We start from the raw sequence: 14901 nt of genomic DNA, 5'->3' as shown, positions 1-14901 counted from the left end.
CACAGGATTGAAAAAGGCAAATAGACCATGACGGACAGTGGAAAAAGGACAAAGAATAGTGGCTGGGTGTCTTTTAAGCAACATAGTCCCTGTGGGGGTGGTCTGACCAGGAGTCACTGCCAAGGTGTGGTTCCAGATATGCTAAGTGCATGAGGGGTTCGAGGGGAGCAGGGGACCAGTGTGCAAGTGCGTAATGGGAGCTGTGAATGCACCAGGACGCAGGTTCCCAGGCAGTCCTAGCATCACCTGTTTGGGCCAGATTACGCGTGGAGATAATGGTGGCCCCATTGTGAGGCTCTCCTTGGGCTGGCATTATTAAGACCCGAGACACTATTGAGAATGAAGACCAGGAGCGTGGAACTAGTATGAGGGAAGTGCTGTCTAAGCTGGTGGAAGGGTTAAGCTGGCAGAGGAATCAGCTGGTGAAGGATGGGCTGTAGTTTGGCTTGGGTTGGTAAAGGCCCACTCCAGCGACTAATCAATGCTATGCTAAGAATAGGAGGCTGAAGAAAAGGGAAACACTGAGCTGGTCTGCCACAGAATTCTGTATCGCTTAGGCTGAAGAGGGATGGCATAGTGGCTGGACTGCAGTCTGGTCGGGCTTGAGAAAGCACACTCAATTGTGAAAGGAAAGGGATTTTCCAAAGTACTACACATGTAATGTATGTGGTATTCAGCTGCAGGTTAATTGTTGAATATGTCCTGTTGTGTTTAATCTTTATTCTAGGCGAATTGCTTTGTAGGCACAATGACTAATGCTGGAGCAAATTATTGCTTTGATGTAAACTTGCCTATGTAATCTTTAATCAAACTCGTGCGTTATTGTGTTGAATATTTTAATTTTAATACTAATATTTTTTCTCTCTTTCAGAATGAGATACACGCTTTAATTGGCGCATATTTTGTAAATGATGATTTGATACTTGAAAACGAGAAGCTTCGAGAAGAGAACAAAAGATTACGAAAGCTTTGCTCTAAACATGTTTAAGAAAACTAGATACTCCTGTTAATTTAAATTAATACAATTTATTCCACTAAGCACGTACATTAAATCGAGCTTTACTATCTAATGTAAGCGGACCATCATTCATTGTTATGCAATAAACTCCCACCACGCATCTACTTCTTCACCACAAGTGTTTGTAGATAGAGATGTGAAGTAACCTTGCCCTGACGAATTGTAGACACAGAACATCTGACAGAAGAAGCTTGCTTGGGAGCTGAGGGCCCCAGAGTGTTAGGACGAAGGTTTTTCCCTTTTTTGCGTTGTAAAGTGTTGGCTTGTGACATGTTACCAGTTTGTAGCATTCGAATGTTTATTTCCCGCTGGGCTTCTCTGTGCTACTAGCTGGTGGAGTGTGGCTGAAAGGTCTAGGTGCTCTTAAGAGAACTTGCAGTACCTGCTCACCAGGAGAAAGACCTAAAAGAGGCCCTGAAATCTAACTATAGCGAGGGGTTATCCCTGGACATACAGGGGCCATAGTAGACATCTTTCAATAGCACCTGTTCTCAGGTTGCTTTTGAAGGACAGCAAGTTTGATTTCGTAAGTCTGATTAAAGTGAGTTTGAGAGGCAGTTTTAATTGTGAGATAGACAGATGAATGTATCCTTCAGCAGACAAAGGACTTCTGATGACCTCTGAAACAATTTTTTTTCTAAAGTTTGTACTAAATGATTATTGAATGTAAGATTAAACTGTCTATGAACAACTAAAGATTACTCAAATGTTACCCAAAAAGTGCCAGCATGAGTAAAAGTACAGGGAAGTTCCACAGTGCTTACGGCACAGCCTTCACAACATTATGGTATCCAACCTTTGTATCCAAGAAACCAAGAGAAACTATAAATAACGAGAGTACATTATTATAAAGACACTAGAATACGTTGCCTGAGCTGGAGGTTAGAGCTGGAGCATGAGCACATTACTGACAGTTATAATATAATACACCATAAAAATTATGAGATGCAGCAGCGTTGAACGAAACAAGGCTGAAATAGGACAGAGCATAGAATTCCTAACCAACACTTCTAAAGTAAGCACTTAAGACAGGGAATTAGCAGGGGGACTGCTTCTTAGCATTGTATTACGTAACCATAATCATCTGTTACACTCCACCATACTAGCTTAAACTCAGCTAAACCAGAAATGCTAATAGTTTGTGTCAAACCTCCTTGTTCAGTGCAGTTAACTCTGTCGTTGACTGAGGTGTGCTCCTGTCTGTCATCAACAGTAAGCGCAAGCATTTTTGGCTCTGCAAGGTAGGTCTATTGGTTTTACCAGTACTTTTTTGCAGATGCTGAACAGCATTGGCTAAAAGAAAAGAAAAAAGTGGTTGTTGCCAATGTGGAACAGCAGCAGCCCAAAAAATGTGAATGATGTATATGCATGCATGCACACGTATGCATGATGATACTGCGCCCCAGTGTGACGACAGGAGCGTGAACATGCATCATAATGCTGCAGCCTTTTTGGGTTTGTTTCAATTTACCATTCCCAGATGGTGGAAATTGATTTTGGAACGGTACATAAAAACAAGAATTGGTAATGCATCGGTTTCACCCACATGATGAATAATAAATCAGTTACCATCCAGGAATAATGAAAGAGCTCCCTTACAAGTATCATGGTAGTTCAAGGGATGTGACTCAGTAGCCAGAGCTGCTGACTCGAGAGCGAGAGATCCCGGTTTGAGTCTTGGCGGCGCAACATGCTGTGATTCTGGGCAAATCGTCTTAATTTCTCCTGGTACTACCCATGTAACTATACTACTATTGTTACCAGGGCTTCATATCCATAGTAAATAAAATAAGATACAATTAGGGTAAATGATAGACAATGGCCAGTGAGGGTTAACACTGTCTACAGAAAAGCCAAAATAAGTTTGTTGCAGATGAAAGATGACTCGGAGCTACCACAAGGCTTTGACCCCCACAAAAGTCACACAAAAGAACTTCGCATCAAGTTGTAGAGCAACAAGTCAGAGACTAGCTCGTAACGTCCTCACTTTTCATCGCCTGGGCTTTGTAGGGCATTTAAGTTGGGCGACGCTCCTCCACTCCAACGTAGGAGCAGCCCCTGCTTGTAATCTTTGTTTTATACTGGATTAAATACATCTAAAACCGAACTTTCTTCTAACTAGCTACGCCTAGGAACCGTGGAAGGTATGGCCAATGACAAGCTCTTCTTGACACCATGTTTTCAGGTTGTGTTTTAAATCAATGGTGGCTTGCTAATCTAGGTCCCTATATGCCAACTTTTGCAAATTAAAATGGTATGTGTCTTCAAAGGATTTTTCAGCAACGATTTACATGGCAACCGGGCTTATCACCTAGGAGCTGCCAACCCTACAGCAAAGATGGGAATGTCACAGACGGAGAGCTGGCGTGCCAAGAAAATACCACAAGAAGTGTCATCTCTTTTCTCCTGGAATGTAAAACAAGTTCCCTTTTGTCAATTTAATGTTCTGCACGAGTGAAGTGTATCCCCTGTACGTCGGTCTCAAATTCAGCAGCCGTCTTTAGGGTGTTCAAAGCTGGTTGTGGGGTGGAGGGTGGAGGGTGAGGGGATAAGGTAGGGCTCTGTTACCGTTTCAACAAGTTTGTTAAACTTCTTCATTCACTGGCAAACAGGCTGACCGCACCAAGACTTAGCCACCCTATCCAAATAAAATCTCTGAGAGGTGAGCTGCGGAGGCTTATCGCCTGTGACACATTTACAATTTTACGGGACGCCAGCTGAATGTCATGGGCGGTGGTGGGAGGGAGAGACTGGTCCGTGAAGCTAACGAAAGTAGGAAGGGATGACAAGAGAGGTCTAAGGTGCCAGTATGCGTTAATGGCATGGGACATTTGCAGGTGCCGGAGTGACCTGATAGAAGCAAACGTGGTGCTAGAAGAAAGCAAGATAAATCTGTGACACTGGGGTATTCTAAAACAAGTAACACAGGAGCTGATAGGATGTGGCACAGTGGGCAGAGCTGCTGACAATAGCTAGGGATCCTGCTTCGAGTTTCGACGATGCAACATCCTGTGATTCTGGGCAAATCACTTAATTTCTCCTGGTAATATGTTGTGTTTCATAAATCTGCGGCAAGACGAAAAAGCATTAAGAGACAAATGGAAATGGAAAACATAGTTCCACCAACACAAATGTTAACAGTATTTCAGCGACGGGAAACTGATAAGAGAAGCAGATGAGGAACAAGCATTAGTAAATGCAGGAAAATATGCTACAACAATAAAAATTGAGTAAAAGTAAGTAGCACGCACAGGAACCAATGAAAAACCGGTAAAGAGAGGAAGCGGGATGTAAGTCCCTTTGAAGCTTATATTAAATACAATAGATTTCTCAAGCACAACGCAAGCGCAATGCAAGCAAAACCTAGAAATTTAAATGAGCTACAATTACCTGCTGGACAATTTCAAAAAGAAAAAGAAAGAATGCACTAAAGATTAGGAAGTACATGTCAATAAGAAGCAGGAGTGGCAGAGGAGCATGGTTGGGAGGGTGTTTAAATAAAATTAAGAAAGCTGAGTGAAACGAGGAGGAGTTGGGGAAGCAACAGGGAACAATGTGGAGAGCATGGGGGTCCAGGATATAAGGGGGTGCAACACACAGGATAGAGCAAGAAACTACACCACTACCATGGAGTGCTGAAAGGAAAATGAAAAAGTAATTCCCTGGTTTGGCGACATAGATATGGTCCCGTTTCCAATGTATGCAATGAACTCTTCCCAGTATATGTTGTATATATACAAATCTGGTCTATCTTTTCTAGAGATTTTTTTCATTTGCTTGGCATTCTTTGGATTTAGGTAATTCCTTCATTAAAAACCGAGTTGGAAAAACTTCAAATATCTCTGCTAAGACCTCTCGCATATATTTAATAGCTCTAGAAATGCATATGTTATACCCACTTCTCCTATGATTGTCGTTAGAACGAGAACATGTAATGTGTGTGATCAGAAATCCTTGCAGTTATAGATATCCAGTAATGAAACAAACATTTCAGAAAAGCATTGTGCTGAGTTAAATAATTGAACCTAGTCGAAATATTTAGAACCTTTCACTTTATTAACGACCAATGTATTTGTTTCTGTAAATATGTTGAAAGCACAGTATAATCCCGTATAATCCCAATACATTCAGCAGTTAGCAAATTGACGGTGCAAACTACATTCTAAATACTAAGGGTCTGATTCACAGAGGTAAACGTACATTTTATGTAAGTTTACACTTAAATTCACAAACTACATGCGTTTTACCACTGTTCATATATTTACGTGTGCAGAGACTTCGCAGTTTGGGGGGAGGGGGGTAATCTCGGCACATATAAAGATAGGACAAGCAGTATCTTAAAAATCCGCACGTAGTTGTGAATTTCACTTAAAGTGTAAACTTACACAGTGTGGTTCATGCCCTGTTACTGCAAAACCGACTACATTAATAACGACTAAAATACTCTGTGTAGTAATGAATTCCTTAAAAAAAATTCTTCTATTGAAATAGTTTGAATAAATCTGAAGCAGTAAAACGGTATACCTTCTGGGACTTTTATATCTGTTTGCTGAAATACCAAATTCCTTTTGCAATCTTGCCACAAACAGCACCATAAACAATACCTTGCTGATGTGAGGGAATTATTTTTCTTTTGCATGCTTCTGTAGCATTGGACCTTTAGCACTCCGTAGGAGCGCATGTCCTGCTCTTTCCTCTTAGTCGTGCCTCTCTTTCTTCACACTCACACTGTAATAGTCCTCACCTTTGCATTATTTCCCATTGGTCCTTCTCCTTTCTCCACCTCCCCTTCTCCCTTCCTCTTTCAGGTGGAGAGATCACAGGATTGCAGCTAATTTTCCTTCTCACGCGGTGTAATGTAATGTAAGGTGTTTTAATCCTGGTACGTTTCCATCACAAGACAAAGGTCCACATCTAATTTGGAACAACCACACAATCCCTCACCTTTGTTCACTCATGTGGACTTTGCTTTTCAGTAGCAGCACCATGGACAATGGTATAGTATGTAATTTTGACACCCTAGATTTTTGTAGGCGAAGACTCTAAACAGTTTTTCCAAAATCTTTCAAAACCACGACCCAATTGTTAGAATGAGAAACTCTTGCGACTCACCAAATTTTGAATGTAACTAAAGCTTCATGTGGTTGTTCTCTACCATTTACAGACAGCATATTTCCATTGAAGTGTCCACCAAATTTGCAGACATCCAGTTTTAATGATGAAACTACATTGCACACAAATGATAATGTGTGGAAATCGGGATTCTGTGAATATTTATCATTTCTCCATCACCAAATAAAATGTCTTTATTTGTTTTGATCATATTAAAATCTTTGTTTCCAGCACACTTCAGATTTACAAAAAAAACTTGCTACATTTTTTCTTTCTTAACTGCTGAATGCATACAGCTCATTTACAGGTATTTACGTTTGATTGTGTTTTGCTAAAACACGACATCCTACAGTATTTATTCCACACTCCCTGTACCTGTCACATAATTCACTTTACTTCCTTTCTCTGACTGGAAAGTGGTACTGGTAAATGTGACAAGATAAACACAGAATTTAAATGCATCTTTATTTATTGCTCAGAGATTGGGAAACACTGCTCTAGAGGAGCATACTGAATATTTACAATGGGCTAAGAGCTCGCCCATTGCTTATCATTTGTTGGCTTTATTGTTGGGCTCATTTGTATTCAAAGTTTTGCCTTCCTCGTCTTGCGTTTGTGCCTTCTGTGGAGCATAACCTCTTTATCATTCTTTGCAGCAGCTGACTTGTTTCCATCCACAGCTCCCTTTTAGTAAGCTACATTTTTTAAGCAGTTCAAGAGTGAATGGTTTTTTCCATCTCTCTCCCTCATATTCATCTCCCCTGCCAAAAAAACTCCATCTACTCCATGTTATTCTTTACCTCTTGTGCAGCTCTCTCCTTCATGTGCTATTTTATTAATTATAGTTATAACAGAATTGTTGCATTATTACATTCATTTATGGTTATTAATTGTGGTTTATTATGATGTAATTTAAATGATTTAATAATCATTTTTGTATTACCTGTTTTCTGTACTGTTAATAACTCTGTCACTTAAACTATAGAGTATTGTCAACATTTGCTTCTGCTGATAATCCGCTGCAGTGTACAGAAAATAGTCCTGTTACTTGAAAGATAAATTCAGAAGAACACAATTAAAAGATGGATTGAGATTGGCAGAGGAAAGGAGAGAGAAAGAGACAAGGTAGGAGCAAAACAAATAGAAAAGTGGAATTAAATGAGATATGTATTTATTTTATTTAAAGTTTTATAAAGCGCATAGCTGCCCCAGTGACGGGGCATCCCAGCACTATCTAAGCAAGGGCTGAGAACACTCGAAGAAGGAGAGAGCCTGAACTGGAAAGAGCAAGGTCTTTAAAGCCTTTCGAAAAGCCTTTAAAAGAGTGACCGCCAGCTCTGGCTCTCTGAAAACGGGGAGTACAAACCAAGCCCGAATTGGCCGATCGCAAAGTGCGGCTCGGTACATATTGAACCAGCAGATCAGCTAAAATCTGTGGTCCTTGACAAGTCAAGATTTTATGGGCCACATATAGAGACTTAAAATGAATTATTTACGCTATCCGCAGCTTAGGCAGAAGGTGCGCGACCGAACATGATTTAGGCAGAGCTAACAGGGCGCGCGCTGCTGCATTCTGGATTCTCTGGAGGCGAGCGATACAGGACTTGTTGGCGCCTAGATATAGGGAATTACCATAGTCCAGCCGTAACAAAATTGTGGCCTGAAGGATGGTTTGGCGGACTTTTGGTGCAAAATAGCAGAGTAAGGGCCTTAACCCTGTTAGGAGACCAAAGCAAGATCCTGCCAAGGCCTTGGATTGCGCATCGAATGAAAGTTCACAATCAATCCAGAAGCCAAGATTTTTTACTGCCTTCTTTGGCAGGGGCACAGGTTTAAGGTTGTCAGGCCACCACTGTTCGGACCAGAGGGCACTGTCTCTCCCCAGCACTGGAATTTCTGACTTGGCAGCATTCAGCTGTAAACAATTTGCTGCCATCCAGTCAGAGATGGCTACCAGGTCCTCTTTAAATTTAAAGAGACTATCTTGGCAGTTCCTTGAGAATGCGATGACTAGCTGGGTGTCATCGGCGTAAGAAACCAATGACAACCCTCTGCTTTTTGCCAGCAAAGCTAGGGACTGTACATAAATGTTAAAAAGTGCATGGCTCAATATCGAGCCCTGAGGGACCCCCTGTTTGATAGCATGTATCTGTGAGTGATATGGTGGCACCACCACTTGAAAGGTTCTGACTTCCAGAAAGGATTTGAACCAGGCCAATGCCAGCTCCCGGAACCTGATATCATGTAGTCTGCCTAGAAGGCTCTCATGGGAAACCGTGTTGAACGCGGCACTTAAATCCAAAAGAATTAAGGCCGTGGAGTTCCCAACATCTAGGCTGCACCGAATGTTCTCGGTCACAGCTAACCGTGCTGTGACGGGGGCGAAAGCCGTTTTGAGAGGGGTCGAGAGTTTTGGTGTGCTGGGGTTGAGCAGAAAAGAGAAGGCAAGTGGAAAATGGAAGTAAAAAGGGTGGAAAGAGATGCATTCTGGCTTATTACATTAAAAAACACGAAAAGCATGCACATAAGTTATTAACCAATTCCCCCCCCCCCCTGGTCTTTTCTTCATGCCTTCTTCCCCCTTCTTGCCTCCACTATTCACTTCACATCTTTTCACATCCATGTCTTTTCTCACGGATACTTTTCCTGCTCCTGCTAGTATTATGTCAGGGCAACTTTATTAATTCCACTGTTTGATTGTTCTCTTAACTAGCTTCCACCTTTGTGATTCCCTTTTCATTTACTTTGCCTTCTTAAATCTTATTCCGCAACTTCCAGTGAGAGCTATCTGGAATTGCACTCCCACATTCGTTTTAAGAGAAATTGATAAGGCTAATGTGAGTATTGCCCTATAATAAAGATTGCTTAAAACAGTACACATTATGCTGTGGGTAATCTAAACTGAGTGCCACAGGCTGGGAGATAAGAAATGTATTTTAGTTGAACTTGGAACTCAACTCTCTTGACTGCTGTTCATTTTCCTTATCTATCAATCCCATTAAGGGCAATGTACATGTTATTGTGGGTTAAACCTGTGAGTAGCATTAACAGGCTACCTTTCATGCTGGCAGCTTGAACGACAAGCACCTTGGCCATGCACATGCAGCAAATGATGATAATCCAAATGAGTACCAGAAAACCTAGGTTTCCCACATATTTTTAAACAGCATATAATGCATAATTCAATATGATCTATATGTTCATTGAACCATTGATAAAATATTGACAAAGGCATACAGGCATTTAGAACCTGAAAGGCAGTTAGCTCTATCAGTAGACACCTTTAATTCTTTCTGCAGTGGAGAATCACCCATCATATAACGATATCTCCACCTGCTGATGGGATCTGTGTGGCTTGCAAAGTCCAAAGGTTTCCAGCAACATGTCCTTGAACTATGAAGATCTCTTGATGTCCTCCATAAAAAAATGTTGAAGGTTATATATTGCACAAAAGTATGCTCATCCTTCTATGGACTCACCAAGTGACTTTAGACTGTTGGAAGCAATATTGATCCCTCCCTTACCAATCGTAGCACACCTATGGGAACCACAGTTAGTACACCAAAAGAAGAGTTGCCGACCCTGTGCAGTTCCTAAAACAGCACCAGTTTAATCATCAAAAAAGGTGGAAAAGCAGAGAATCCACTTAGGTCAATTCCTGATAAAATGTTTGAACCTCTATCAACCCTGTGTCCATTATCTAATTGAAGTATTTTTGGAGTTGATTTCTTAGCCTAGTAACAAAGAATCTATCTCAAAAGGTTCCCAGATTTCCCCTAACACAGTTTACAAGATTCAGCTGTCGGACTGTCATATGACTGAAGTTCCAATCCGTTACTTGATTCTCCACTCTCAGAAGATACTATGCTTTGAATGTGATAAATGTTTTGTCAACTCTTACAGTTGGTTTGAGCTGCAGCCAACTAGTCAATTCATGTAAAATATTGTAGACACAATGTTGATGCGCAATAGGGTGGAACACCTCTGAATTGAAACCTCTTCAAAGCAAAAGTACTTGACGTCAGCTCAAACAAATTCTGTGCAATCGGCCTATCTACCACTGACTATCTGTCCCGATCTGCAGCAAGTACCCCAATTTAGGAAACCTGCTTCTGATTATAGCATGTAATCTGCAAACACAATCCTCACCACCATTCATTGCCCACAGGTTCTCCAATCACCATGGCAGTTCATTGTTGGCATTCTTCATCAGAGCAATCTTGTCTCTATAACATTACCTTTTACACAAACCTGCCATCTTCAAGTACTGCAGAGCTCTGTAATGCAAAGAACTATAGAACATAGGTTTAATTGACATTAAAAGATCATCAATCACACACGCCAAGGCTTCCAAACTTAAAGCCTCCACACATAACCTATAATTAATCTCTGAATGGATTAGTCTGAACTTTTTCTATGGAAGTTTCCATAAATCTCACACTGTGTCCACTTCCATACATTTCAAAACCTCCATAACTTTTTTCTCCTCATTCATTATGAAACCCTATTTCCTCACCCCTCGTTCATTGGAACAATTTTACCAACTGGTGGCAAGCTAAATTGAATACCTACCAACTAAAACAATTGATATGCTCTTCTGAACTGCAGTATCTACTGACACACTTTTACACCTGAAATAGTGAATTAACCAATCTGGAGATCAAGCTTCACTAATCCATCTCTTTCCTCAAGAATGTCCCTCAAAAGATAAATACCCTCTATCTTAAAACGTCTGTAAGCTATCAACTTTATACTTGGCCATTTGGTTTCAACCTCTCAAAAGAGCTATATATACATTGTCTCCCTTCATCATTGCTTCCTCTGTCATATCAAACATTCAAACAAATGGAGAAATAATATCTAATAATAGGTTTACACGCCTCAACAAAACAATGACTATCAAGCGGATCTAGATCAGAATAAGAATGAAGTACATAATTTTGAATATTATGTCCTCATACAGTTCCTTGAGCCATTTGTCATGGAGTTAAGAATACATTAAATATTTACTAACATCAGGAGGACAATAATCTGCACTCCTATTGTGTGATGAATTATGGTGATGGTAAACATACCATTGCCTTGCGGACACTTTAAAACCCCCCCCCTCTAAGTGTGACTTCCAAACCTGTCTGATGTGTCCCTATCTATGGCATCCGTGAAATATCTATTCAAAATACTCATTTGTATCGTCAATATACCCTGCATAATCAAGAGCACCTTCGAACCAGTTTTGCCCGTCAACCACTTGTCATCATTTGTACTGCCAAAGACAGTTTACGTCCCACTAAGAACTCCTTCCTCGTTCATGACAAACAAAACATCCATATCAGTTTGTGGCACATGGGCACCCATCTCAATAAAACAAAACCCTCTTTCTATCATCCATATGTTATCTGTTGTCTTATTTCTCTAAAAGTGTATTTTCATTCACATCTTCTTCCCTTTGTTTCTCCTCCTCGGTTTACTTATGCTTTGAGAAAGACAACTATTGGTCCTCTGATACCTCTCTTCTCCTGTGCTTACCATGCTTCAAGTTCACTGCTTCTTTTGCTGAATTTCGAATGTTCTTTTAAATCGTTAATCAGATATTAGACTGACCAGACCGCTCTCTATCAACCTGCACACTACACCTGTTTCTTCCATATCAATTACCTTAAAGTAACCCAAAACAAAGGTTCCTAATATTATCTTAAAATGCTGTTACTTTTAATAAGTGAACTGTGCTGCAGACGTAGCAGCTGCCAACTTTCACAACAAAGGCCAAAGACAGGCTATTACAGTATAGCAAAGCCCCAATAAATGGACGCATAACTTAGTTTTGACAACCTCATGTATGCCAGAATAGCTGCTACCTGTTTATAGACCCAACTGAATGACCCAAGCAACTTGCCAGATTTAAGCGCTCCCAAATGGAGAAGGTTTCTAAATTTCACAGTGTAGACTGGTGGCTTTGAGCCATCCACAGGCCACAGTGCACGAGGAGCTGCACGCAGTCAGTCTCATAATCTAGCTGGGCATCTTGAGAATTAAATGCACAGATCATGAAGTGCCCAGAGTTCCATAGTAGAGATGACAGCATGTCCAAAGGCAACGGTGCATGGTCCCTCCAGAAACTCCTAATGGGCCTCTGAAAATCCCAAATCTTTGGCACAATTACAAAGAATATACAACCTAGATAACAGTATTTTAAAGCTTTCTGAAGCTCTAAGTTGCATTGATCAAGCACAAGAAACCCCATTGCTTTTACCTCTTCAATTGGCTCATAGATTTGTCCACACAGCTACATGCTCCTGCAAGAATAAGTAAAATCCTAAACTCCAATAATTTTAACAAAAAGCTAACCCTATCAATCGAAAACAAATGGCTGGACACTACTTTGAATAACTCTACACAATACCTATTGTTTTAATTATTTTATGTAGTGCATTAAACTCACATAGAGATACATTGTAGCAATACAACAGTAGAATGTCCAAAAGGACTAGCTGAGAATGAACAAGCAGTGGCGCATATCAAGCACATTCTTACTCGGTGGACCTGCTTGGTAACCAATTCCCACTGTACATTGTTCCCGCGCATCACTGAGGCCCAACAGGACCTCTAAGACTACTGAAAGCCAACATTTTGGACTTCAACAGCATTTCATTGCAGCTCTTAAACATTGCAATGTTTTTCCACACCCTTCACCATGTGTGAGCATATATGACTCTAAAGGTCCCCATATATATCAAGATTGAGAGGCACCTGGGAGCAGGTTGGGATACAGCTGAAGGTGTTCATTGCAGTAAATCATGGCCCGTAGCAAATACTTACATTTAAGAGCTCTGCCCTAGCAACATGCCACTTTGCCAACAAAAACGCCAGAGCTAGAAACCATATGTGGAGGGTATTCAAATCCCCTAAATATCCCAACAGCACACACAGGGTCAATTGGTATACTGGAATTCACCATGTGTGACCAATGGACATAAACAGCCTGTTAGAAATGGGATTTCTGGTTGGCTAGGGCAAGCCAGGCAGAAACCACCACTCTAGTCAGGGCAAAGGAGTTACACGCTGAAGATAACCACTGCTCACCCCCTTGGTAGCTTGGCACGAGCAGTCAGGCTTATCCCAGAGGCAATGTGTAAAGCGTTTGTGCAACACACACACACACACAGCAGAGACACAGTAGGCATACCACAAAAGAAACTCCACACAAGGTTATATCAAAAATAACCTTTATATTATCCAAAACACATTAGAATCATAATCACAAATGTACACTGTGCCACCTGGCACTAGGCAATACTTCACAGGGCATTATATACAGGACAGGGCCAATCAGGCCGCTGTTAAAACCATAAGAACAGGTAAGAAATGAAACAACCTGTGACTACTGGTAAAATACTGTACTTGGCTAAAACATATGCTTAAACACATTAGGCATAAATAGCATTTAGAAGTGCACCGTAGTAACACTCTCTTGGTGCATACATCACCTCAGGCATAAATACTATATGCATCCTTTTAGGACCTTGCGCCCTACCATTACCACAAAAATGAGCCCAGGCCAAATGGCCTTCCTAGGGGGCCCATCTGGGCTGTCTCAAATGCCCTTTGTCCCAAAGGTCATGCCTTGATGATCATAGGGCCTTCCACCAGGTTCTCTGACTGCCAATGCAGCAGAAGGATGTGAGTGATGCACAGGAGGGCGGGGGTGCATCTCACCCCTTCCTCGCTATTAGAAACAGCCTGCCTTTGTCGTTGCAGCTGCCCGCGCTCTCGCTGTGCAGCTGAGAAAATCATCCATGGCACCACTGTGCCCCTGAAGCCCCACCCCGGGACTTATAAACAAAAAGTGCCCCCTCGTTGCAGCTTCCCGCAATCAGGCAGTGCAGCTGTGGAACAATTAGGCACCAACAGAGTGCCTGGGGAGCCCCTTCTTCCCGGGGCTCTACTCGTAGGAAATATCGGCACTACAGTGCCTCGTGAACCCCACTCACTGGGGCTCTCTTCAAGTAGTGGCAGCTACCCGTGATCTGGTGGTGTAGCTGAAGATCCAGACCAGCACCAACAGTACTTTTCCTCACCAGGGCTTTTCTCCTTGATGGGCGAGGGGGAGTGCTGCTTTCCCCCGTCGTGTGGAGCAACCAAGAAGCTCCTTCTTACTCGTTGTGGCGCGTCCGGGACCCATGGGTCTTCCCCGACTGCCAAGGCATAAACTCCTGGCAGTGGTGTCTCTCTCACCACGTGCTAAATGCCCCTCCTCCTACCAGGCAACACCTGCCTTCCGGCGGCGGCTGCGATTGGCTTCTCTTGCTGGCCCGCATCAGGTCAGGCTCCTGGGTTGTCTTCGCCTGAATTCAGGCTCGCTCGGACCGAGCGGAACTGGAGTCCTTCTCCACGGGGCTCAGTAATACTACACAGGGTGCAGTGCTGGAGTTCTCGTCAGATAAGATTGGAGCCCCCCCCCCCGACCTCTGCAGCACACAGTGCTCTCCCACCACAGTGCATCTGAGCCCCTGCAGCTGCCAGGTGGGAGCCTCTTCCTCGAGCTCCTGGCATACGGACAAAGTGGAATCTCACTCCTTGGCATCCGCAACAAAAGTGTAGTGCTCACGAGGCGCTAAGTCCAGAGCCCAAAAGGCAAAGCTGGGCCCAGGCAGGCCAGCTCACAGGCCCCCCCAGTAGAGGGGCAGTCCCTCTTGGTGGTTCCTCCTGGGGCCCATCAGGTACAAGCAGCACGCACAAACAGCACACTCACATGGGGTCACAGCCCCAATATT

General features: G+C 42.4%; 1 protein-coding gene across 1 annotated transcript in view; it reads left to right on the top strand.

Moving 5' to 3' along the window:
- Nucleotides 1-1075, top strand: part of LOC144821209 (protein NEDD1-like) — a 752172-nt gene extending 751097 nt beyond the window's left edge. Inside the window, exon 15 of the mRNA XM_078677987.1 lies at nucleotides 872-1075. Coding sequence (XP_078534113.1) covers nucleotides 872-988 — 117 coding nt within the window. The 3' untranslated portion in view covers nucleotides 989-1075. The remainder of the gene's footprint in view (nucleotides 1-871) is intronic.
- The last annotated feature ends 13826 nt before the right edge of the window (nucleotides 1076-14901 follow it).

Source organism: Lissotriton helveticus, chromosome 1_1, assembly GCF_964261635.1.
Source record: "Lissotriton helveticus chromosome 1_1, aLisHel1.1, whole genome shotgun sequence".
NCBI classification, from domain to species: Eukaryota; Metazoa; Chordata; class Amphibia; order Caudata; family Salamandridae; genus Lissotriton; species Lissotriton helveticus.
This window is presented reverse-complemented; position numbering and strand designations above follow the sequence as displayed.